The sequence below is a fragment of the Capsicum annuum genome, chromosome 3, assembly GCF_002878395.1.
Source record: "Capsicum annuum cultivar UCD-10X-F1 chromosome 3, UCD10Xv1.1, whole genome shotgun sequence".
In the NCBI taxonomy this organism is placed as follows: Eukaryota; Viridiplantae; Streptophyta; class Magnoliopsida; order Solanales; family Solanaceae; genus Capsicum; species Capsicum annuum.
Genome location: NC_061113.1, coordinates 34659263 through 34686830, shown reverse-complemented (window position 1 = coordinate 34686830; position 27568 = coordinate 34659263). Strand labels below are relative to the sequence as shown.

Here is a 27568-nt window from a genome sequence, read left to right as displayed (position 1 = left end):
TATTTGTCAGATAAGACACGTAGGCGATGATTGTTTGTCAGAGTCGACAGAAACACAGTAATTATTGCCAGAAATACAAGTGGAATGAAGAGATCTAAAACAGCTTGCACTGGCATTTATGTAATTACCCTGTTTGCTCCCACATTTTCAGTATTTTCTTTTTGTTTTTTGTTTCTAGGATAATTACATAAAGATGGCCCTGCTTTTACTACTTTGTATATTGTTGCATTTACTTTTGATTGTGTATAAAAGTAATATTGAATAGAGAAAATGTTCAATTATTCCTCCAATTTTTAATTAAAATTTTAACTGCACACTTAATTTTTACTAGAGTTTTATTACCTCTAAATAATTTTTTACTATATTTTATACCCCTCATATTGCTGACCTGTCATGAGAGGTAAGAACACCCCCCATAGGCGCATGAATTGAAGAGTTAACCCTTTAAAATTATTATTTTAAGTGTCAAGTGTATAATACACGTCATTATTTTTAATTGTTAATTAATATTGTCTCCTCCAATTAATAAAAGGCCCAACGAAATTCTTTATCTCTAAACGCCAAATCTCATCTCTAAACATGTCTGCGCGTATTGTGACAATGCTGATTACTACAAAATGAATTCATCTCTTTCACCGTTTAAATTTGAAGAAGTTGCTATAATGGTAGCTAGAAGGATTTCTAATTCGCCATAATTGTAAAATCTAACTAGGTAAATGCTAGATTTCTTCTCTTCGATCTACTCAACTGCAATGTCACAATTTTGTCAACATAATAAATGAACACGAAGAATTTTCATCTAATTTTTAAATCGCAGAAAAACTTGTCTACACCTATTTCTGTTCTTTAATAACCCACAAAATCAAGAACAACCCGTACCGAATTTCACACGCGACCAGATCTGTTTCGTTCATTTTTCGATGAATTTCGACGAAACTGGTGGATTTATAGTGAGATGGGCTTGTTTCAGGCATTTTCGTTGCTAATTTAGTGTTTTTGATTGTTTTCTGACGGGATTTGGTCCGAAAAAATGGAAAAAATAAGTTGGTGGTGATTTGAATTTAAAAGATGGTTTCACCGGAGTTATTTCAGTGAAATTTCGTCAGCAAAAGATGAGAAAAAGAAGCTTTTTTCCCCCGATGGACCTCCCCTCTCCGTTTTCCTTTTTTCCCCCTCTTTCTCCATCTTTTGTTTCACTATCTCCCATCTCTTGTGTTTTGCTGTATGTAGTAATCTATGTATTGTGTGCGTCTTTTTGTGTGTTGTGTTATAGATAGTGAGTGTGTGTATAAAGAGTTGTGTGTTGTGTTATAGATAGTGAGTGTGTGTATAAAGAGTTGTGTGTTGTGTTGCAGATGGTGATTGTGTGTATAGAGAGCTGAGAGATGTGTCATTTGTGTGTTATCTATGGAAATGGCCTATTTCGTTTTAGGAAGAAAGTGTGTTATCTATGGAAATGGCCTATTTCTTTTTGGTTTATATTGACAGGTCAACAATGAGAGAGGTATAAAATACAGTAAAAAAATATTTAGGGGGTAATGAGACTTTAGTAAAGGTTGAGTGTGTAGTTGGAATTTCGACTAAAGGTTGGAGGGGTAATTGACTATTTTCTCTACTGAATATGATGTATTACAGTTTCATTAATGTTATTAGATTAACCATGTTGAATTATTTTCTATTCGCCATTTGATGGTGCATTAAGAATGGATTATCTTTAACCATGCCTACTTATATTTTAATATCATTGTGTTGCTAATATCATAATTATAGAATGTTAATTAATACATATATTAGTTATACATAAATTTAAAATTCTATCAAACAAATAATTATATATTATTGTGTTGCTAATATCATAATTATAGAATGTTAATTGATACATGTATTTGATTCTACTAAACAAATAATTATATAATATCATGATTAACACATATTTGATTTTTTAATACATCTTACCAAACGCTGGTAAAACGTTCAATATATAATCAGTCTTTAAATTTGACAAGATATTTTATTTGGACACTTGAATTAAATTATATCTTTAATCAAGCAACCCAGGTGTGTTACAATTAGACACTTTGGATTCATATTTTGAAAACTTTTACATGTTTTTGTTCGCGTATTAAATAGTTTAAGTCAACCATATAAAAATATGTTCTCTCCTTTAATTATATGCGGCATCTCAAATAGAAAATGTTTAGAATTTTACGACTTATTGAGGTGAATGTATATAATTATAGAAAACAACATATTTATGTAGTTATCTTAGCTACGCAATAAACAAACAAGAATACACACACAAAATGAATTCAAAATTAGATTTTAAAAAATCTAGTTTTAACACTTTGTTAAGAATTAAATGTTCAATTAAAATTGCCACGATTCAAAATTTTAAGTTATGATGTCACCTACTCCGACCCCACCTTGATAGGCGAGCCAAAAATCCTCAACAAGGAAGAAAAAAAATGAAATGGACTGAATACATATAAAGGCCCCTGAACTATTTGACTTTTTTCGTTTAGACACTTCAATTAAGTCAGGTACCTATTGAACCCTTTAATCCTTCACAAATCATGTCAATTAAGCACAATCTGTTGATGTGGCAAAAATCTATAATGCGTGTAATACACACTCCAATGACATGGCAAAGTGGCAAATAAAAAAATGACACGTGGCATTTTAACTTAAAATAATTATAAAAATAATTTTTTAATATAATTAAATCTAAATTAAAAAAATTAATCCATCCCCAGCAGCCCTTCCCTTCCAAACCCCCCGTTCGATTGATCACAAAAGTAAAAGCAAAAAAAAATTGTATCTTCCTCCTCTTCTTCTTCTTCTTCTTCTTCTTCTTCTTCATATCTCTAAATATTACATATACTACTATCGAAAAACGACGGTGAAGTGAATGGTGATTTGAAGTATGTGAAGTTGAATTTATTTTTTCGGTAGGTTTTGTCGGAATTAGAGTTGGGTTTACCGTTTGGAGCTCCAGCGACCACTGACAGTCAGCGAAATGGTTTTTTCTGGTGAGATTTTGACGTGGAGCTGATGGTTTCCCGATGGGAATTACCGGCAATAGCCTCCCAATGATTTTTCGGCCATCAATGTTCACTGTTCTCCCACTTTTTGACTGTTCACGCTGGTTTCCTTCGATTTTTGTGTGTGATATTGTTCACTGTAAGATGTGAGTGTATCCTCTTTCAATTTCCAATGGTGGCCTCGGTGTGTATATGTCTGTGCGTGAATTGTTGCTGTCAATCCATAAAAATGGTGACTATTTTCATGAAGAAGGCAGATATGAAGAACATGATTTTTTTGTTGCAGAAGATGATCTTCATTGGGATCTGCCTTCAATTTTAGTTTTTTATTTATGAAAAGAAGAAGATGATGACTTATTTTTTTTCACTTTATTTCTTTAATGTATTTTTTCTATTGGTTGGATTTTTTATGTTTAATTTTTTTTGATTAATTATGGTCTCTCACTGTCCTAATGGAGAGTGTATTACACATGCCACACCATGTGTAACACCCCGAGAGTACACTTTGGGCGTCACACGGTGCTTACAATCCTAAAGGACCACAAGCTAACTCATGAGCTGGTACCTATTGAGAGCACTGAATAACACAATCATAAATGTGAAATAAAATAGATATGACGTAAGATTTTAATAACTGAAATCAACACCGTGCCATAAATCTGGAAAACAACTATCTGAATCTAGTAAGATAAAGAAAATCTAAATAGCTAACTAACAGGTCAACTGAAGTCTGAGTACTGAATAACTAACTGTAATGTCTGAAAGCCTCTAAATTGACTATTTTTGAGTTGATGGGACAGGCCTCAACTAAATCCACTAACTACTGAACTAAAGACATAAGGTAAAAGAATCTGTCCTCGAAATATGAGGAATCACCGCCGCTACTGCTGAGAGTCTAAGAAGTCTAAGCGCGATTCGAGAATTGAGCGTCAGAACCTATAATATAATACATCATAGAGCAAAATAAATGTATTCGATCAGTACTTTGAATGTACTGGTATGCTAAATGAGGTAGGATGACATACATGGTTTCATGAACAGGAATAATAACTGTCTGGATATACATGTAAAATACGGAGTACTGACTAGAGAGCATGAAATCTGCGAATACTGAAAATATATGAAATCTGTAAATACTGTGTATGCATGAAAGTCTATAAATACTAAAGGTACGTGAAATCTGTAGATACTGAAGATGCATGACCAATCATATAACATGAACTGAATAAAAATCTGTTAACTGAAATACTAAAATAACTGATATCTGTATGCTTTGGTCAAACAATACTGAGTCTGAACTACTGGTCTGATTATTGGATTGAGAATGTGGGAGCTATCATCTAACCGACATGCCCCTATTTGAGCTAATCGGAGTTCAACCTGTAATTCTAGTTGGAAGGGTATCAATACCGTGCCATGGGTACAAATGCTGGCTATATGGATCCACTAGTCTTATATGTTGTATTGTCCCGAACGACGAAGGGTGTCAAGCCTAATCAGATGGGTGACCCCTGCGAGATAGTCAAGCCTAAACTGACGGGTGACTTCTCATATCCTACGCTGGCTATGTAGATCTGGAGTATAGGGACTGCTACTAACGACTCTGCCTATCTTACGGGAAAGTTGCCATCCCTACACTCACTCGGTGCTAAATCCTACTCCTAACTGAATGACACTGAGTTACTGACTATTTCTGAGTTTAACTGACTGATCTAGTAATGCTCATGATGTATTCTAAAGTTATCTAAAGATACTGAGATGAGACTAAGTAAACAACTATGATTTTTGGGTATTCAATACCCCCGGGACTCAAAAGTTATAATAGTAAAATGACACTAAAGCTTGGAGGACATAGCATGGAGGCTTTTATTAGATATTCATTCTTGTAAGCATTTTATCAAACATTTGATATACATGGTGTATATAGAGCAAGGGAATTAGTTTAAAGCTTGTAGTAAAGCACAACTTCAACACCATTATTAGAAATCATGAATTAAATCAGTGGACAACAATATTCAAACATATGGAATTAAGTAATAGACATCAATTTCGCTAACACATGGTATATAACAAGATTCATGAAAATTCATGGTTTAATCATAATTTAAAATCAAGATAACTTGAAAAGATCATAATTTTACAATTTAAATCGGATACTTAGACTCTATGGGTGAAAGGAACCCATGGATGAACATTTAACATACCTGAGTTAATGAATTTGAGAGGATTGATGGAGAGTTCTTGAGATTTGGCTTTGAATTTGAGTGCTAGGATTTTTGTTCTTGAGAAAAGGATATTCAATTTAAGAGAATTTGAATAATGATGATTATTTAGGTCACTAATGGGTTAAATCTCGTGTTTTAGGCTGATTAGGACCGCAAAAAAGACCTAAATACCCTTAAAAGAATTTAAAAACTCAAAACTGAAAGCTAAAAATACTGATTTTTTTACCTCTAGCGCGATGCACCAACATCGCGGTGGCCTACTGGAAACTACCAATTGGGACCTGGAAAATCACCGCGACGCAGATCTATCGTGGTAAGCTTTTGGAATGCCATTTTGGCCACCTCCGCAATGCGCCATTATCGCGGAGGCTCACTGGAAATTGTCAAATGTGAATGGGACTCCTCCGTGATGCGCCATGATTGCGGAGCTTCACTGGAAAGGGATAATTGTGAGATGGGACATCATCGCTACGCAGTGAAATCGTGGAGTTTCACTGAAATTTGACAATTGTGATTTTACACTTCTCAGCGATGCGTTACGGACCCAAATCACGATGTTTTATGATTGAAACTTAAAATTGCCATAACTTTAAATTGCCATAACTTGTTACTCAGTTATCGGATTAAGGCGAATCTTATATTGTTGGAAAGCTAGTTCAATTTCCCATAACTTGGTGGTCTCTTAAATGAGAAATAATGAGTATTTAAATTTTTTTAGAGATGGATACTTATGTACTGAGATTTAATTTATGCTAGGAAAATATGGGGTATTATAATATCTCTCCCTTGGGATCATTCGTCCTCGAATGAGACTAGTTAAGCTGAGGAAACTGATGGACTGAGATTATATGCTAGACATGAATATCTGATGCATGGAATGCATGACTAAACTAATTCATGAAGGCACGACTGACATGAACATGATGTGCAACTGAAACTGAGCATGATAAAGAGAAATCTTAAGAAGATTAATACCTTCAATCGAATCTAAATTCGCGGAGAAAAGATGAGGGTACTTGATCCGCATATCTGCTTCTGCTTCCCAAGTGGCTCCCTCAACGGACCGACTCCGCCAAAGAACTTTGACTAGCGAAACTTCTTTGTTCCTTAGTCTACGAATCTGATGATCGAGGATCTGGACTGAAACCTCTTCGAAAGAGAGATCATTCTGAATGTTTACGTCCTTTAAAGGAACTATGACTGTTGGGTATCCAATGGATTTCTTTAGCAAGGAGACGTAGAATACTGGGTGTATTGACGCTAGATCTGAAGGCAACTCAAGCTCATAAGCTACCTTTCCAAGAAAACTGAGAATCCTATAAGGACCGACATATCGGGGACTGAGTTTTCCTTTCTTGCCGAACCTCTTCACTCCCTTTATGGGAGAGATTTTTAAGTACACAAAATCACCAATCTCAAACTCGAGATCCTTTCTCCTTATATCTGCATACAATTTCTGTCGGCTCTGGGCTGCCTTAAGACTTTCTCTGATCAACTGGACCTTCTCTAACGCATCAAATACCAAGTTAGGCCCTACTACCATTGCCTTACCTACTTCAAATGGATCCTCAAACGGAGCCATCTAGGTACTAGAATGATAGTTATTATTATATGTAAATTCAATCAAAGGCAAGTGGTCATCCCAACTACCTTTAAAATCAAGTACGTATGCTCTCAGCATATCCTCAAGAGTCTGACTAGTCCTTTTTCCTTGACCTTCTGTTTGAGGGTGGAAGGTTGTACTGAGGTGGACTTGGGTACCAATACCCTTTTGGAATGCTTTCCAGAAGTGAGAGGTAAACTGGGTACCTCTATCTGAGATGATAGATAATGAAACACCGTATAACCTAACCAACTCTATGAGATAGAGTTTGGCATAGTCCTCGGATGAATAAGAGGTATGGACTGGCAGAAAATGAGTTGATTTGGTCATCCTATATATGATAACCCAAACAAAATCATGCTGATGACGAGTACGAGGCAGGCCTGTCATAAAGTCCATGTTCACTTCTTCCCACTTCCAAGTAGGAATACTAAACTCCTACATGGACCCACTAGGCTTCTAGTGCTCAATCTTAACCTGTTGACATGTAGAGCACTTAGTTATAAACTCTATAATATCTCTCTTTATGCCACTCTAACAATAGATCTCCCACAAATCGCGGTATATCTTAGTGGCCCCTGATGAATAAAGTAGCGTGCACCATGCGCTCCTGCAAAAATTCATTGCCTCAAGTCATCTACACCAGGTACACATAGCGGACCCTTACAACACAGCACACCATCTCCCCCTTGGGAGAAAACCTCCATCTTCTAATCTCTGTTTGATTCTTTCAACTTAACTAGACTGGGATCTCTATCCTGCTTTTTCTCCACTTTGGAAACTAGAGATAATTCTGAACTAATCTGTACCCATACACTACCTTCTGTTGAATCGAATAAGCAGACACCTAGTCGGGTAAGCTGATGAATTTCCTGAACTAAATTCTTCTTATCATTCTCAACATGAGCAACACTACCCATAGACAACCTACTGAGATCATTTGCCACTATGTTGGCCTTGCTCGGATGATACAGAACACTCATATCATAATCTTTTAATAACTTTAACCACCTTCTTTGATGCAATTCAAATCTTTCTGAGAGAACACATACTGCAAACTCTTGTGATCTGTGAACACATCAACATGTACCCCATACAAGTAATGCCTCAAAATCTTTAAGGCAAATACTACAGCTGCTAACTCAAGATCATGAGTAGGATAATTTTTCTCACGGGGCTTAAGCTGTCTAGAGGCATAGGCTATGACCTTACCTCTCTGCAAGAGGACACAACCCAATCCTACTCTGGATGCATCACAGTACACAATAAAGCCATCTGAACCATCTGACAAAGTATGAACTATGGCTGAGGTGAGTCAAGTCTTCAACTCCTAAAAATTCTTTTCACAGGAATCTGACCACTAAAACTTGACTTTCTTCTGAGTCAATCTAGATATAGAGAATGAAATAGATTAAAACCCTTCAACAAACCGATGGTAATAGCCAGCCAAACCTAAGAAACTCCTAATTTTTGAAGGAAAAATGGGTCTTGGCCAGTTTCTCACTGCTTCGGTCTTTTGAGGATCAACTCTAATGCCATCATCAAAAATAATATGGCTAAGGAAAGCTACTGATCTTAGCTAGAATTCACATTTGCTAAATTTGGCGAACAACTGATGGGTTTTAAAAGTCTGAAGTATTATTCTGAGGTATTCTGCGTGATCATTCTCGCTACGGGAATAGACAAGAATGTCATTAATGAAAACTATAACGAACATGTCCAAATACTACTTGAACACTCGGTTCATCAAGTCCATGAAAGCTGTTGGGGCATTTGTAAGACCAAAGGACATGACTAGCAATTCAAAGTGATCATACCGGGTTCGGAAAGCTATTTTCGAAATGTCACATTTCCTGACTCTGAGCTGATGATAGCCCGATCTGAGGTATATCTTAAAAAAGTAACTGGCACTATGAAGTTGGTCAAATAAGTCATCAATTCGAGGAAGTGGATACTTATTCTTGATGGTGACTTTGTTCAACTGACGGTAGTCAATACACATTCTGAGAGAACCGTCTTTCTTATGCACAAATAGAACTGGTGTGCCCCACGGGGAGACGCTGGGCCTGATGAATCCTTTGTCTAGGAGATCCTTCAACTGTTCTTTTAGTTCTTTGAGTTTAGTTGGAGCCCTTCTGTATGGAGGAATAAATATGGGCTGAGCGTCTAGGAGAAGGTTTATTCCGAAGTTGATTTCCGTTTTTGGAGGAACTTCGAGAAGATCTTCAGGGAACATATCTATAAATTTCCTGACTACTAAAACTGACTTAAGGGTTGGAGTCTCTGAATTTCAGTCTTTGACTCGAACAAGATGGTAAATACACCCTTTGGATATTATCTTTCTCTCTTTAAGGTACGAAACATGTTGACCCCTAAGAGCTGTAGTACTACCCCTCCATTCAAGGACTGGTTCATTTAGGAACTGAAAATGAACTATTCCATTTCTATAATCAACTGAGGCATAGCATGAGTGGAGCCAATCCATGCTGAGAATGACGTCAAAATCCATTCTCTCTAACTCTATGAGATCAACTGAAATAAGTTTCTGAGATATTATGAGACTGACTCCAAAATTGATGGCTATATATGAAGTTATAAAAGAAATAAAATGTCCAGGGTCTAGTAAGGGATAAACATGTAAGAAAATACCTGCAACGTACCAATAACTACGTTAGGAGAATTTTCCTGATCTTGGCAGGACTGAAGAGCATATAATCTGTTCGGATGCTGAACACTAGTAGAACTATAAGCGGCACCCTACTGAGTTGGGCGATTGGATAGAACTAACGACTGTTTGGACTGGCCCTGTTGGCGTAACTCCCTACCTCTCTGAGCAACTACCCGATACTCCCAAATCCGATGGTCGAGCTTCCCACATTCAAAATACACATCACTGCCAGCTCTATACTTACCCTGATAGTGTCTGCCATATTTTTAACATAGAGGATTCGTGCGGGCACTGTTAACACTGTCTTAGGACTTAAAGCCTGCTGCCCTATCCTAATTATCATTTCTAAATTTGGGTACTGGGGCACTGGCTGAAGAGGGTGCTGGAGCTGAAGACCTCTGATAAAAATGGGGACGGTTACCACCTTTTGACCTTGGCTGACTGAAATTAAAACTATCCATCCTAGCCCTCTTGTTTTCTCTCTCTCTCTCTCTTTAATTTTTTGCTCCTCAATCTATTGAGCATGGATCATCAGTATAGACAAGTCTGTCTCCCTAATTAGCATTGCGGTCCTAAACTCTTTGACCACACTATCAAATACACCAGACACAAACTTACTCATCTTGGACCTGCTGTAAGCTACTACATGGGGAGAATATCTAGCTAACTGAGTAAACTTGAGGGAATACTCCTTCACGCTTATGATGCCCTGCCTCAAGTTAATAAATTCTCACACCTTGGCCTCCCTCAACTCGAATGGGAAGGATCTATCTAAGAAAGCTGTAACAAGCTCTTCCTATTTTATAGGCTTTACATCAACACCTCTATCTACCTTCCACTACTTAAACCATGTATGAGCCACATTCTGCAATTGATATATAGCCAACTCAGCACTTTCACTAGATTTTACCCCATAATATTTGTTACCTTCTGCACCATATCTAAGAATTTCTGTGGATCCTCTTCAGACTTGGACACGTAAAGAAAGGAGGATTCATTCAGGTGAAATCTTGAAACTTGGCTGCAACAGTATTGGCTACTAGGTTGGCCTGAACAAAAGCTAGACGTTCATTCTGAGCTGCTATGGAGTTTGCTAAAGTGGTGAACACAACTCTAAATTCTGCGTGAGAGACATGCTCGTCCAGAGGATCTGCCTGGATGGGCGGAGGTGTTGGCTGGTTTCCTGTTCCTCTTCTGTTATTCTTTTTGGGAGACATGTTCTGTAAATGAAAGGAAGAAATGGATTAGACTGAGAGTTTAACTTGAGCTCATGCTCACTCGCACGACAAGAATACTAAAAGAAGGAAAACCTTTCCTAAACGCCTTGTAGCCTCCTGCCCATAAGTGTGGCGCGCTACACACCCATGCACAAGACTCTACTTGGCGCAACTTTTAGACTTTCTAGGATACTTTAAAACCTTAGGTTCTGATACCAAGTTTGTAACACCCTGAGAGTACACCCTGGGCATCACACGGTGCTTACAATCACGAAGGACCATAAGCTAACCCATGAGTTGGTACCTGCTGAGAGCACTGAATAACATAATCATAAATATGGAAGAAAACTGAAATGCCGTAAGGTTTTAATAACTGAAATCAACACTGTGCTATAAATCTAGAAAATAACTATCTGAATCTGGTAAGATAAAGAAAATCTGAATAACTAACTGACATGTCAACTGAAGTCTGATTATGGAATAACTAACTGTAATATCTGAAAGCCTCTAAAATGACTAACTATGAGTTGATGGGACAGACCCCAACTAACTCCTCTAAATACTGAACTAAAAACATAAGGTAAAATAATCTGTCCTCAAAATATAAGGACTTACCGCTACTACTGCTGAGAGTCTGAGAAGTCTAAGCGCGATTTGGGAACTGAGCGTTAGAACCTATGATATAATACATCATAGCGCAAAAGAAAGGTATGCAATCAATACTTTGAATGTACTGGTATGCTAAATGAGGTAGACTGACATGCATGGTTTCATGAACAAGAATAATAATTATCTGGATATACATGTAAAATATGGAGTATTGAATAGAGAGCACAAAATCTGCGGATACTAAAAATATATGAAATATGTAAATATTATGTATGCATGAAAGTCTATAAATACTGAAGGTACGTGAAATCTGTAGATACTGGGGATGCATGACCAAGCATATAACATGAACTGAATAAAAATCTGTAAACTAAAATACTGAAATAAGTGATATCTATATGCTTTGGTCAAACAACACTGAGACTGAACTACAGGTCTGATTATTGGACTGAGACTGTGGGAGCTATCATCTAATCGATATGCCCCAACTTGAGCTAATCGAGGTTAAACCTGTAACTCCAATTGAAAGGGTGTTAATACCATGCCACGGGTATTAATGCGGGCTATGTGGATCCACTAGTCTGGTATGCTGTATTGTCCCGAACGACGAAGGGTGTCAAGCCTAATCTGACGGGTGACCTTTGCTACAACAATAATATCGTGAAAAGGGATTTAAGAAATATTCTGAATTAATTACATGCCTACTTGTGATAGATTAGAATAATACTCTGTTAATGAAAAATCATAAAGCTCATCACACTAGATCTGATCCATTTCCTGAAGCGAATGTTGCAGCATCGCATAATCAACCTAAAATAAGAAAAATTATTATCGTGGTCATGGTCGTGGATGTGGGCGAGGATGTGGCAGAGGATAAAATAATTATCGTCATAATAATGAAAATAAATAGGAGAACAATAAAGGTTCTCAAAATAATCCCTCAAAGAGTAAAGTTAATATTTGTCACCAATGTGGTATGAAAAGTCATTGGGCACGTACTTGCCGTACGCTTGATTATTTTGTCAAACTTTATCAAACTTCCCTTAAAAGAAAAGAAAATAGTAGAAGCGCACTTGACCTTTCGAGGTGATGATGATGAAGTAGCTTCATAAAATGCATATATGATATTGAAGCAAATCTTGCTTACAAAGATGATGACTTTAAGGGCATCTCAAATTTTACTGATTTGAGAACTAAAGATTTCTATGAGGATATTGATTGAAGAATTGATCACCTTACTGGATAATAAATATATGAATAAAGTTGCTATTTTCTTTTTATTTGCAATTATATTGTTCAAACTAAATATGTTTTCTTAAAATTCTATTGATCTAAGGTGGATTTATGCACCTTAGTGGTATTATCTATGCTTATTTAGCCTTGTTTTGAGGACTTCTTGTGTGCTTAATGTGTAAATATTTATATAATTGAGCATCTAAGTGCTAAAGTACTTTATTACAATGTTTAAGGCGTATTTCAAACAAGTTTAGAATAAATTTGGTCACTTAGAGTTTAGACGAGAAAACTAGTGTTACTAGCTTGAGCTGTGTATTGTGACGAGTTTATAGAATATCGTACAACAAGCTATGATTCTATAATATTTTTCATAGGTTGGGTCTTTAACCTTTGGAACCAATGTAAGGGATGTGCTGAAGGTTTTAAGTAGTTTACCAGATGAGAATAATTCAGGCACTGGATTCCTCACATCGACTTTTATCACCTCCCACTATTGAGTGAAGAACTCCACTAGGTAACCATCAACTCCAGGGGAATTCTCTGCTGGCATCTCCCTTAGAGAAGACTAAATTTCTTCTATAGTTACTTCTCTGATCAGGGAACATTTCTAGGAGTAGGACAGACACGGACCTCTACTGATGGTACCCATTTGTTGAGTGAAGATAGAGGTAAATTCCTTCTCGATCATATCAGGTGCACTTAGTTTAATGCACTGTTCTATATACACAACAGATATAACATTCCTGTGAGCTCTTAATTTACATTGAGCATAAAAATAAATGGTGTTTGAGTCTCCATATTTTATCCAAGTTGCTCTTAACCTATGCCTAAGAGCTTGTTCCTCGACAGTACCCCATTTTAGAATATCCCGTTGCACTTGCCTTTCTTGTTCTATTAAGGACTGATCTTGTGGCTAAAGTAATAGCTGACTTTGAACAATGTTTAGACTTTCCCTGGCCGCCTTCAGTCTCTGATCATAGGAAGCCAAATAGGAATTCAAAACTTTAACCTCCAATTTGAGCTATTTCAGTTTCATCCATAGCCTATATATGTGGGTGCCTTGAGTTGGTTTAGACCATGTTTCTCTCACTAGTCCTCAAAAATCAGGGTGCTACATCATAGTATTGAACAACTTAAATGGTTTTGGGTGACTAGCCACAATCACCTGGTACTCAATCAATATGGACGTATGATCAGATACTCCAGTGTTTGAAAATTCAGTCTTCTCTTGATTATACCTCTGTACCCACTGGAAGTTACCAAATGCCCAATCAATTTTTGAGTATACCCTTGTAGCTATATCATGTTTATTACAAAATGTGTAGTGCCAGCCTTTACCATGCAGTGAAGTGAGCTGTAGATTATCCACACTTTCCTAGAATGCTTGAACTTTACCTGGTGTCACAATTGAGCCTATCATGTCATTTGTAGATAATACATTATTGAAGTCACCACTCACTAGCCAAGGCCCCTGCACTGTTGTTCCCACTAGCATCAATTCCTTCCACAGTAGTAACCTTTGTTGAGCTTCATTCTTAGTATACACTATATTTAATAGGGTAGTAATGGACCCTGTGGAGTCCTCTGTCAAGCAATGTATGAACTGTTCCTGAACCTACAAAATCTGTAATTTCACTTGCCATTTCTAAAGCAACCAAATTTTTCCATTGGTTCCTATTGGATAATACAACTATGGTTCCACCCTTGCACAAATTTCAGCATAATACCTTTAGATTTGTGTTCCTTTACTCGAGTTTCTATACATCCAAAAACATTAATTCTATGCTTCTGCAAAAAGAGTCGTGCCTCTTTTTGCTTTAGGGGTTCATTTAAGCCCCTAAAAATCCAATTTACGATGATCATGGGGGATTGTGGCTACCCCCAGGGTCACTCCCATGACCAGTTCTAACCTCATTTTCCTTAGATAGGAGGGGCCCAAAATGACCAATTGATACTCCTACAATATTTGGACAAAGCTCATCACCAATGATAGCTTTATCCTTTGTTATCATTCTACCAGATTTTTCTTGAGGATTGGGGGCTATTTCCCCTATTTGCTGCATATCAGCCAGCTTATTCTTGTCACCATCCTCATATTTTGGAATCCAATCTTGATGTGAGGGGTGTTATGTCTTTTACACCCTCTATTTCGTCGTCTTCGTCGAGGCACTTCTTATTTATCTTCATCTGTATCTTGTTTAACCCGAAAATGCTTTTTAACATGTCTAAACTTCATGCAATAATAACAATAATGGGGTTTCCATTCATAGTCCACTCTTTGTTGAATTTCCCTCCAGGCGTATTCAGGGTGATTGTATCAACTAGCGGTTAAGAGACATCTGTTTCCACTAAGATCCTTGCGTAGTTATACAAGATGGTCTAAATAAGGCATAAAACATCCAAAAAAATGTCACAAACAGTCCACAAGAACAAAACAGAAAAACAACAACAAGATGACAAAACAAGAACACATGAATTGCAATAGATAAAATGGATAGATAGATTGAAAAAAGAGTGTATAAACTCTAAGAATAGTAAGATATATTAAATCTAAGGACCCTTAAAACCTACACAAACTATCACCAATATCCTACATAGACATAAGAGGGACGTTACCTCCTCTAGCACCAATATTTCAAGTCAACGATTGCAACACAAGTGATATCCACACTTGGTACCCTTATTTCGGTTTGGTGGCTATTCCAATCCCTACAACTAAATGTGTTACACTCCTTACACTAGAGAGAGTTTGTTACAATGTTTTCAAAGTATTACATTAATAAATAACCAAAGAGTAAAATCCCTAATACTAAACTATATATAGTCTTATTACAATTGAAGGACAAAAAGACCAAAACATCCTTAATGAAGGGTGGGTTCCTATGGAGTGTAAATTGGGTATGTGAAATCCCTAAAACACCCTTAATAAAGGTTCTCTTTAATGATCTAAGGCCGTGGTTCTTTAATCATCCCCCAAGCCACCTTCCACACGCGGTTTTGCCTTATAGAATGCTCGAAATGGCCTCTCCATGCATGTTTTGTTCCCCTTAATGTGACCATAATCGAATCCTTCACGTGTTGGCCTCGAATGATGTATTCCAAAGCTAGGATGGCAATTTGGATCGTATCATCCTCCCTTTTTTGAAAAGGATTCAACCTCGAGTCTATACTTTGCAAGAACAAAGAAAGGGCAACCAAGCACAAAATCCTCATGGCATGAGGGTTAGGGTTAGTACAACAAAAAAATCATCATGCCAAGGTGGTACACACTTGAGATATAACCAAACATCCTTTGTTTTACTCAGAAGGAACATAGTAATAATGTTACAAAAGAGTTGGCTAAGGGAATCACCAAGAGGTAAGGAAGCCACCATGGTCATAATGGCATCACTAGATACAACAGGTAAGATTACCTTTATCCTTGGAACCATAAGACACAATTGCTTCCCTATACCCATGATATCAAACATGCTCCCAAGAGTCCCACAAAATACTTCAAATTGTCCAACCCTATAAAGGTGACAAGAAGCCTTGAACATCCTTGGACTCTTCCATAAACAAGAATAAAACTTAGCATCCACAAGTTGCGGTTCACATAACTTAAGTACACGTGTGTCAAACATGAATGCACGTATATGAGCAATACCCCAAAAAGGCAATAACACATTTACCCTAGGGCCCTCTAGTAAACAGAACCCACCAATATTATCAAAGGGGTCACAATTCAAGTTATCATAAATATTAAGTACGTCATCCCCACATTTATCAAGCAAGGGTAGGGTGTCATGCAAAGGATTACAATAGAACTCATTTTTCAAGGAATAGGTATAATTCGGGTTTACCAAGCAATCAAGCAAACCAAGATCATCTTCGCCCGTTTGATTATTCCTTCCCAAGACTACACATTTCCTACCCTTAAGAGTACTCTCATCTTTCAAGAAGAGATTTCCAGCTTAAGGAGGAATGTTGTCACTCCATAGTGGGTTAGATATAGGTTATAACCCTCAAGATAAGCTATACTATCATCCTCACCACTAGGTTCATTAGGAGTGATTATAGCACATTTAAACAAGATATTATGCCTAAAAAGAGTAGGATCTATCCTACAGACAGATTTGGAACCCTCACTCTCTAAGGGATCATTTCCAAGTTTCAAAGTAGTTTCAAATGCATGATCATCCCTTTAAGCTAAGTAAACATCATAATCTTTATCCAAGAATAGGCTCACGAGTTCACTCCTAACAATGTCAAGGGTACCACTATGGGAAGGCTCGTGCAAATCCTAAGAAAAACCACCAACCATACCCATTTGGCTACTACTAGCCACATTACGATATTCCAAGTTCATAGAAGTGTAGAGGGGAGCATTTTTACCTTGTAGCTCACATGATCTACGACCTTCATCTTGACGTGTGTTCGAGTAGCTCACCTGCTCCCTTGGAATTCCTATATGATCCAATATTTTATTTATCACTTCCCATTCACGGGCCATGGCTTCAAGTTTAGTCAAAATAACAATTGTGGTTTCATTGCCTAAGGTTTGAGATGTTGAAGCCGCAGGTTCCATTGCAATTGTACCTAAAACAAACAAAACAAACTCATAAAAGAAAATAATTAGTTCACAAAATCCTCACCACGCTCTCACACACTTTGATCATCTCACGCTTGGTTTCATAAGTTGCAAGTTGGCTTGTAGTTCATAATGAATTAAGGGGTGAGTCTACTCCTTGGTCAGAATGGATTCTTTTCTTGAAGACTCAAGAAAGTAATGTCCAAAATTGAACCAAGAAATACTATGATTCAAAAACAATAAAAGCAAAAAAATAATGCTAACAGGAAGAAGCGAGCACAAAAACTAACTTACAATCTAGTGGAAGAGTACTAGCTTGTCGATTAGTTACTAGAGTCAATAAACGAAACTAGGAATCAAGAATAAGAAACTAAAAATCTGAAATTTTGAGCCTAAGGTTGTTTTTTAGAGGGTGATGACATGGCATTTGATGACGTGGCAATTTGGTGATGTGGCAATTTGGTGACGTGGCAATTTGCAATTTGGATTGGTCAAATTTTAATTTGGAATGGTGAAAATCAGCTTTGGGAGGGAAATAATAAGACTTGGAGCCTCTTTTTCAATTTAAAAAAGCTTTGACTTCCTTTCACCTTTTTGGAAAGACACCTTTTTGAAAGGTGGTTAGCTCTTTCCTCTTTTGTTAGTTTTGGAATAAGCTTTTACTCTCTTTTGGTAAACAAGACTTTTGAAATCCCTTTTGTCCCCTTTTCCTTTTGGATGTCTTGGGATTGTATCTTTCAAGAAAAATACAAAATCACACTCCTTTATTTACCTTTTTAGATCAAATCACCCCTTTTTGAATGTTCTTGCTCAACAATACATGAAGAACAACAAGAACATTCAAGAATGGAAACCAACCCAAATGAGCTCCAAATTGAATGATTTTGGTTTCTTTTAGCTCACGTTGAACTCCACAAGAACAAAAACACGTATTCAAACCCACATCCTCAACAACAAACATCAACAATACACTTTCAAGCCATCAATCCTAAAAAAATAGCAACCATCAAAGTTCAAGATCAACTCAGAAGTGGCTCAAAATTTGGATCTTGACTCTTTTAGTGTTAGTGAAGAAGGGGCTAACACTAGAAACAACCAAAGCGCAGAAAAATCTCCTAAATCTAAGATACAAATTTTATCCTAGACACCAAAAATAGGACAGAATATTTCTTTTTGGATTTTTGTTTTTTTCAACACATCTTTTTTTTTATGATTTTTGAGTTAGTAGGCCCACTCAGATACCAAATGATACCAGACGGTCCAAACAAGGCACAAAACAGACACAAAAATTGTCCACAAGAACAAGACACAAAAATGATAACAAGATGACAACACAAGAACACACGAATTGCAATAGATAAAATGGATAGATAAATTGAGAAAAGAGTGTATAAACTCTAAGAACCCTAAGTATATTAAATCTAAGGACCCTTAAAACCTACACAAACTATCACCAATATCTTACATAGACACAAGAGAGATGTTACCTCCTCTAGCACCAACATTTTAAGCCAACGATTGCAACACAAGTGATATCCATACTTGGTGTCCTCATTTCGGTTTGGTGGCTATTCCAAGCCCTACAACTAAAGGTGTTACACTCCTCACACTAGAGAGAGTTTGTTAAAATATTTTCAAAGTCTTACATCAATAAATAACCAAAGAGTAAAATCCCTAATACTAAACTATATATAGTCTTATTACAACTGAAGGACAATAAAACCAAAACACCCTTAATGAAGTGTAGGTAACAATAGAGTGTAAATTAGGCATGTGAAATCCCTAAAAAACCCTTAATGAAAGTGATCTTCAATGATCCAAGGCCGTGGTTCTTCAAGCATCCCCCAAGACACCTTCCACACGTGGTTTTGCCTCATGGAATGCTCGAAATGGCCTCTCCATACATGTTCTCTTCCCCTCAATGTGACCACAATCGAATCCTTCATGTGTTGGCCTCAAATGATGTCTTCCAAAGCTAGGATAGCAATTTGGCTCGTATCACGTAGGATATATGCTGTATTTCTGCTGTTACCCCATCCGTGTATAGTGGTCTCCCCACTGCACTCATAATTTTACTCAAAGCTTCAGTTGGCCAGTATCCTACCGAAAGTCCAAGAAATGTAATCTATAAGAGAATTATGGTGATACAGTTGGATTGAAACTCAAAGTTCAACTCCCATGCTTGAACTATAAATGGTTTATTATGAAATACATATGTCCCCCATTCAGAATACAGTCACAATTCTCCTGAGATAAAAATTGGAATATGAAGTAACCCTCATGATGAGTTAGGACTTATGGCATTTTTACCCCTTTCTAGACAGTTAAAATATAGCTCTCCATGCTCTTGACAAAAGGGGTATCTCCTAAGACATAACCAATCAATGGAGTTTTCTAATACGCCTCCTGGGTCTTGATATCCTCCCTATCAATCTTCACAAGTTTTTTATCATCCTTGCTGATTGGAGCAACATACGTAGGAGTTTTCCCCTTGACAGCCTGTCGATTCTGTTGGTAATCATTTTTTATTGTAGGTGGCAGTTGTGGGATAGTAGGTAATCAGATAATTAGAGTCAATGATTTGTCATACTAGAATCCGCAAAATATCAAAGTCGAATTGACCCATTTGAGTCTAAATCAGTCAATTTCACCTCCTCATCCTCTGGAATGGACATGAATTTTGGGGGTAGGTAGGTTCCAAAGGTTATGGAATGAAACTAGGTCTTTGGAAGTCTACCGGGATGACTAGTTTAGATGGTGATGTGGTGGTGGAGCAAGTCATATCTGCACCAGCGTATTTTAGCGAATCCTTGCTAACATACACTGAGAGAAAAATATGATCTCCTCTTGTCCTATTTTTTTTTTCAAATTTTTTTTTACGTTCTTGGTAATTTAATTCAATTCAGTCCTTGTATGATCCTATGGAATAATTGATTTATTCATGCTTTAAATCTCAGTTTCCCTTGTCTTATTCAAGTGAACTTTGTGTTGTTGATTTCTCATGTTTAGAATATACTCATGTTCAAGTTCATGCTTTTCACATGCTTGGTGAAATGTCTATGTCTTGGGTTGAACCATGATTCCATACTATATTTTTAAGCTTAAATGACATATTTTATAATCATTTAGTGCTGGTGGGTTATGAACACTCGATACCTACGTGTTTTATATGATTTCAGATTTTCAAGTAATGATTTAGTCAAACCGTGAATATTCCTATTTATTCTGTTGATATGATCATGATGAGCATTATCAGAAATAATATTCAGTTAACTTTAGTTCAGTTTAGTTGGGAGTAGGATTTAGCACCAAGAGAACCCAGGAATGGGGGCTCACCTGCCAGTAGAGGGTGACTCCTTAGTCCTTCGGGACACCAGTTTAGTGGATCCATTCAGTCAGTGTTAGTACCCTTGGCATAGTTCTAACACTCTCCCTACTGAGGTTACAGGTTGGACCCTAATTAGCTCAAATTGAGGCATGTAGGTTACATGATACCTCCCATAATTTTAGTCCAATTATTTAGACTAAGTACAATTCAGTATTACATGATCAGTATTCAAATATCAATTAATCAGTCTACAGATACCAGTTAATCATTTATCGGTATGTCTCAACTCAAGTTTGCTTTTCCAAAGCATACAAATTTTCAGTTATTCAGTTATTTACAGATTATCACAGAAACATGTTTATGCTTGGTATTGCATTCTCAGATTTTAGATGTTCATAAATATATGCTCAGTTATCTCATGCATTTTAGTCAGTCCTTATCTTACGTACCAGTACATTCAAAGTACTAATCGCATACTTTTCTTTGCATTATGTTGTCTTAAACATAGGTTCGGACGCTCAGTTTCCCGATCACTCTTAGATAACTCAATGTACTCAACAGCAGTAGTCGTAAGTCTTCATCCATCGAGGACATGATTTGCTTATTTAAGTTATTTCAGTACTTCCTTATGTTCAGCTTGTCGGAGTTTGTTGGGGGTCTGTCCAATCAACTCCTCCGTTAGTTTAAAGGCTTTCAGACAATCAGACAGTCAGTCGGCAGTTAGTCAGTTACCTGTTCGTTCAGTACTTTTCCATTATTTCAAATAGACGATTGGTTTTTAATATTTATCAGATATTTTAGACTTGTGATGTAATCATCTCAATATTGAAATTGGTATTACTTCAGCAGTTTATTTTCCACATATGTGTTTTATTATTATTATTATTTTTAGTACTTACAACAGGTACTAGCTCATGGGTTAGCTTGTGATCACTTGTGTCAGTAAGCACCATTATCACGAATAGGGGGTAGCTTTGGGTCATGACAAAACTTGGTATCATATTCTAAGGGTTTAGAGTGTCCTAGGAAGTCTGAAAGCCGCGTTGAGTAGAGTCTTGTGCATGGGTGTGAAGCACATCACACTTATGGACAAGAGTCTATGAAACATTTTAGGTAAGTTTCCCTTCTTTCAGTATTCATGTTATGAGAAAGAGCATGAGCTCTATTTAAGCTATCTTTCTAACTCATCCTTTATTCTATTTACAGATAATGCCTCCCAGAAGAAACAACAGAAGAAGGAATGGGGATCATCCTATACCCCTACCTGTTCAGGAAGTTTTCTTAAATAAATATGTCTTGCATGTCAAATTCAGGGTTACTTTCACTACTATAGCCCACTCCGTAGCTGCCCAGAACAACCAAAAGGCTATTTCTCCAGTCAATCCAGTGGCTAATATAGCTACATTTAGGATTTGGGATTTTTTCAGATGAATCCCCCTTTGTTTTTTGGATCCAAGTCTAAAGAAGATCAGTAGGAATTTCTAGATATGATGCAGAAAGTGACTGATATTATAGGTGTCACTTCGAGTGAGAGTGCAGATTTGACTGCATATCTATAGTAGGATGTAGCTTACACCTAGTTTAAGTAGTGGAAGAAAGACCATGGTGTTGATGCAGGGCCGATAGAGTGGGAGGAGTTTGCCACAACTTTTGTAGGCAGGTTATTTCCCTTAGAGTTAAGGGAAGATATGGTTTAGGATTTTATCAATTTGAAGTAGGTTAATATGAGCATAAAGGAATACTCGCTTAAGTTCACTCAGTTGGCGAAGTATGCTCCTTCTATGGTGGCGGAAAATAGGTCTAGAATGAGTAAATTTATGTCGGGTGTACCTGATAGTGTGGTGAAGGAGCGTAGGACTGCCATGTTGATTAAGGAGATAGACCTATCTAGGCTTATTGTTTATGCACAACAGATTAAGGAGGAAAAACATAAGGAGAAAAAGAGAGAGTAAGAGGGCCAGAACAGGTAGTTTTAACTTTTCTCAACCAAGATTAGAAGGCGGTAACCGTTCTCAGTTTTATCAAAAATTTTTTGCCCCAACTCCATCTTCAGATAGTGCATCAGTGCCTAAGTTCAAGCAAAATAGTTGAGACAGGGCGCCAGGATCTAAGTCCCAGGATAGTATGAATAGTAGTCGTACTAATCCGCTTTTTTAGAAATATGGTAGGAATCATCCAGGTGAGTGTAAGGCTAGTAGTGATATGTATTTTAGTTATGGAAATCCAGGCCACAGGGTCAGGGATTGCCTGAGGTCTGGTTAGCAGGGTCAGTCCAATCGTTCTTCAGCTCCAGCAGGTTGCCCGACTCAATAGGGTGCTACTTCTAGTAGCACCAGGGACAACGCCAAAACAGGTTGTAGGCACTCCAGACTCGACATGATCAGGAAAGTTCTCCTAATGTGGTTACAAGTATATTTCAGGTTTTCCTTCTTTATACTTATGCATTGTTAGATCCCGGAGCTTCACTTTCTTTTATAACTCCTTATATAGTTGTTAATTTCAGTATCAGTACTAAAATGTTAGCAATACCTTTCTACGTGTCTATCACAGTGGGTAAATTTATTATAACCAGATGGGTATACAGAAATTAACTGATCACAGTATCTCAGAAAATCACTTTAGCTGATCTTGTGGAGTTAAAGATGACTTATTTCAATATCATTCTCTATATGGATTAGCTCTACTCATGCTATGCCTCAGTTGACTGTAGAAATAAAGTCGTTCAGGTTTAGTTTCCCAATGAACCAATTATTGAATGGAGGGGTAATACCTTTGTGCTTAGGGGTCAGATCATTTCTTATTTTAAAGCAATAAAGATGATATCTAAAATGTGTGTTTACCATCTTTTTTGTGTCAAGGACTCTAGTTTTAAGACTCCGAGTCTCATCAATTTCAGTAGTAAGGGAATTTCCAGATGTGTTCCTTGAAGATCTTCCCAGAGTTCCTCCCAAAAGGGAAATTGACTTCGAAATAGATCTCCTTCCAGTTACCCAACCTATCTCTATTCCACCCTACAAAATAAATCCATCTGAGCTTAAGGGGTTGAAAGAACAGTTAAAAGATCTTTTAGATAAGGATTTTATTAGGCCTAGTGTTTCTCCTTGGGGCGCTCCAGTCTTGTTCATGCGTAAGAAAGATGGTTCCTTAGAATATTCATCAACTACTATTAGTTGAACAAAGTCACAATCCAGAATAAGTATCCACTTCCCAGAATTGATGACTTGTTCGACCAACTTCAGGGTGCCAGTTATTTATCTAAGATAGACCTCAGATACGGCTATCATCAGCTTAGAGTCAGAGAATGTGACATTTCGAAGACAACTTTTGGAACTTGGTATGGTCACTTTGAATTCCTAGTTATGTTTTTTGGACTAACGAATACCCCTACAACTTTCAAGGACTTGATGAACAGGGTGTTCAAGTATTACTTGGTCATGTTCATCATAATCTTCATTGATGATATCCTTGTCTATTTTTGTAGTGAGAATGATCATGCAAACCATCTGAGAATTATGTTGTAGACCCTTAGAGCTCATCTGTTGTTCACCAAGTTCTGTAATTGCGAATTTTGGCTAAGATCAGTAGCTTTTCTTGGCCATATTATTTTTGGCGATAGAATTAGAGTTGACTCTCAAAAGATTGAAGAAGCGAGAAAATGGCCTAGACTTATTTCTCCATCAAATATTCAGAGTTTCTTAGGTTTGGATGGCTATTAAAGACGGTTTATTAAAGGGTTTTCTTCTATTGTATCCCCCATGTCATGATTGACTCAGATAAAGTCAAATTTTAGTGGTCAGATTCTTGTGAGATGAGTTTTCAAGAGTTGAAGACTCGACTCACTTCTGCCCCAATCTTAACTTTGCCAGATGGTACGGATAGGTTCGTAGTTTATTGTGATACTTTCAGAATTGGTCTTGGTTGTGTTTTGATGAAGAGAGGCAAGTTCATAGTCAAATTATGCTAGACTCTATCTCAGTGGGTTAATTAAGTTGTATAAAATTCCATTGTCCATATTTTCAGATAGAGGTACTCAGTTATCTCTCACTATTGGAAGGCTTTTTCAGAAGGGTCTTAGTACCCAAGTTCATCTCAACACAATATTCCATCCTTTGACAGATGGTCGGGCAGAGAGGACCATTCAGACCTTAGAAGGCATTTTGATGGTATGTGTTGTTGACTTTAAAGGTAGTTGGGATGACCACTTACCTATGATTGAGTTTGCTTACAACAATAATTATTACTCTAGTATTCAAATGGCTTCGTTTGAGGCTCTCTATGGTAGGTGTAATGCCCCGAGAGTATACCCTTGATGCCACACGGTGCCTACAACCTCGAAGGCCCACAAGATAACCTATGTTGGTACCTACTATGAGAACTGAATAAAATAATAGAGAACATATGCGGAATTCAAATGAAAACTCCATAAGGTTTTATATACAAAAACAAAACTATATTGAAATACTGAAAATGCTTGTCTGAAAATAATACTGTAAGACTGTCAATAATAATTGATAATTGAATAACTGAATGAAAGTGACCGAAAGCCTCTAACTGACTGGCTGTGGAGTTAATAGGACAAGTCCCCAACTAACTCCAACTAACTATTGAACTGAACTGAAATAGATATAAATGATCCTCTAAACATGAGGACTCACCATTGCTACTGCTACGGATGGGCTGGGGAGGTCTAGATGTAATCAGAAACCTGAGCGTTTGAACCTATGATATGAGACATCATAGCGCAAGAAACGAGTACGCGAACAATACTTTGAATTTGTTGGTATGATAAATGAGGTTAGGCTAACATGAATGGCTCATTGCTCTTTTAACTTTTTGAGTTCTGTTGGAGCCATTCTGTATGATGGAATAGAGATAGGCTGGGTATTCAGAAGAAGGTCTATTTCAAATTTAATTTTCCTTCCGGGAGAAACTCCAGAAAGATCTTCGGGAAACATGTCTGGGAATTCCCTCTCTATTAAAATTGACTCTAGACTAGGAGTCTTAGAATTGGAGTCTTAACTCGAATAAGATAGTAGACATACCTCTTGGATATCATCTTCCTAGGTATAAGGTACGAAATAAGCTGACCCCTAAATGCTGAATTACTACATTTTCATTCAAGGACTGGTTCATTCGAAAACTAAAATGAACAACTCTATTTCTATAATTAACTGAGGCATAGCATGAGTAAAGCCAATCCATTCTGAGAATGACATCAAAATCAATCATCTCTAACTCAACAAGATCAACTGAAGTGACTCTCTGGGATATTGTGACCAGACAGTACCTGTATACCTATTTGGATACAATAGAAACACCTACTGGAGTGGACACTGAGAAGGGTTCTGCTAAAGTCTCAGGACTGATACCGAAATTAATAGCTATGTAGGGAGTTACAAAAGAAAGAGAAGCTCCAGGGTCTAATAAAGCATAAACATGTAAATAAAAGACATATAACGTACCAGTAACCACATCAGGAGAACTTTCCTGATCTTGTCGGGACTGAAGTGCATAAAGTCTGTTTGGGCTTTGCACATTGGTGGCACTGAAAGCAGCACCCTGCAGGGTTGGGTGATCGGATAGAACTGGGGGACGACTGGACTGACCCTACTGACCACTCTATGGGCAGTCCCTGACCCTGTGGCCTGGCTTTCCATACATACCCAAAGCATACATCACTACCATCTTTATACACACCTTGATGGTTTCTACCACATTTCTGACAAAGGGGATTTGTGCGACCACTGTTCATACTTACTTGGGGTTTAGGGCCTGGCGCCTTATCTCTATTATCATTTCTAAGCTTCAGAGATGGCACACTAGCTGAAGATAGAGCTGAGGCTGAAGTTTTTTTGCGGAATTGAGGACGGTTACACTTCTGCTCTCTCTCTCTCTTTCCTTATACTTCTGCTCCTCAATCTGTTATGCATGAACCATCAACCTGGACAAGTCCATCTCCTTAATCAACATCGTGGTCCTACACTTTTTGACCACGTTATCAACTACACCAAAGACAAACTTACTCATCTTAGACCTGTCACCAGATACAATATTAGGAGCATACCTGGCTAACCGAGTGAAATAAAAAGAATACTCTTTCACACTCATGTTTCCCTTTTTCAGATTAATAAACTCCTACACCTTAGATTCCCTTAACTCCAAAGGAAAGAACCTATCTAGAAAATTAGTAACAAACTCCTCCCACTCAACTGGTCCTGTATCCGCCCATCTATCTCCCCTCCACTACTTATACCAAGTATGAGCAATATCTTGTAACTAGTAAGCACCCGACTCTGTACTCTCACTAGAAGTCATACCCATAAAATCAATTACCTTCTAAACCATGTCATGGAACTCTTGTGGATCCTTATCAGACTTAGATCCCAAAAATAGATAAGGGTTTATTTAGGGGAAATCCTAAAATTTAGATGTGATAGTTTTAGCCACTGGAACGACAGTCAGATAATTATTCTGGGCTTCTACTGAGTGAGCTAAGGTAGTGAATGTCGTTTGAATTTGGCATGAGAGAGATAGACTCGTTCAGGGGATCTTCCTGAATAGGTAAAGGTGCGGGCTGTTTTCTATTTCTCCTTTCATTAGACTTTCTGGAAGGCATATTCTGTAAATGAAAAGGAAATTAGATCATAAAGGGAGTTTAAATTGAGCTCATGCTCAATCGCATGATATGAACACCAAAAGAAAGGAAACTTTTCCTAAAACGTCTTGTAGCTTTTTGCACATAAGTGTGGCACGCTTCACACCTATGCACAAGACTCTACTCAATACGAACTTCAGACTCTCTAGAACACTTTAAAACCTTAGGCTCTGATACTAAGTTTGTAACGCCCAGAGAGTACACCCTAGACGCCACACGATGCTTACAGCCCTGAAGGACCACAAGCTAACCCATACTGGTACCTGCTGTGAGCACTGAATAAAATAATAGAGAACATGTGAGAAATTCAACTAAAAGTGCCATAAGGTTTTATATACAAAAACAAAACTAAATCAAAATGCTGAAAACTTCTGTCTAAAAACAATACTATAAAACTGTCAATAACAACTGATAGC

General features: G+C 37.3%; 1 protein-coding gene across 1 annotated transcript in view; it reads right to left on the bottom strand.

The window, feature by feature from the left end:
- Positions 1-16864: 16864 nt before the first annotated feature.
- Positions 16865-27568, bottom strand: part of LOC124897056 — a 65726-nt gene continuing 55022 nt past the window's right edge. The window contains exon 3 of the mRNA XM_047409289.1: positions 16865-17177. Within this exon, the coding sequence (XP_047265245.1) occupies positions 16882-17177 (296 nt within the window). The 3' untranslated portion in view covers positions 16865-16881. The remainder of the gene's footprint in view (positions 17178-27568) is intronic.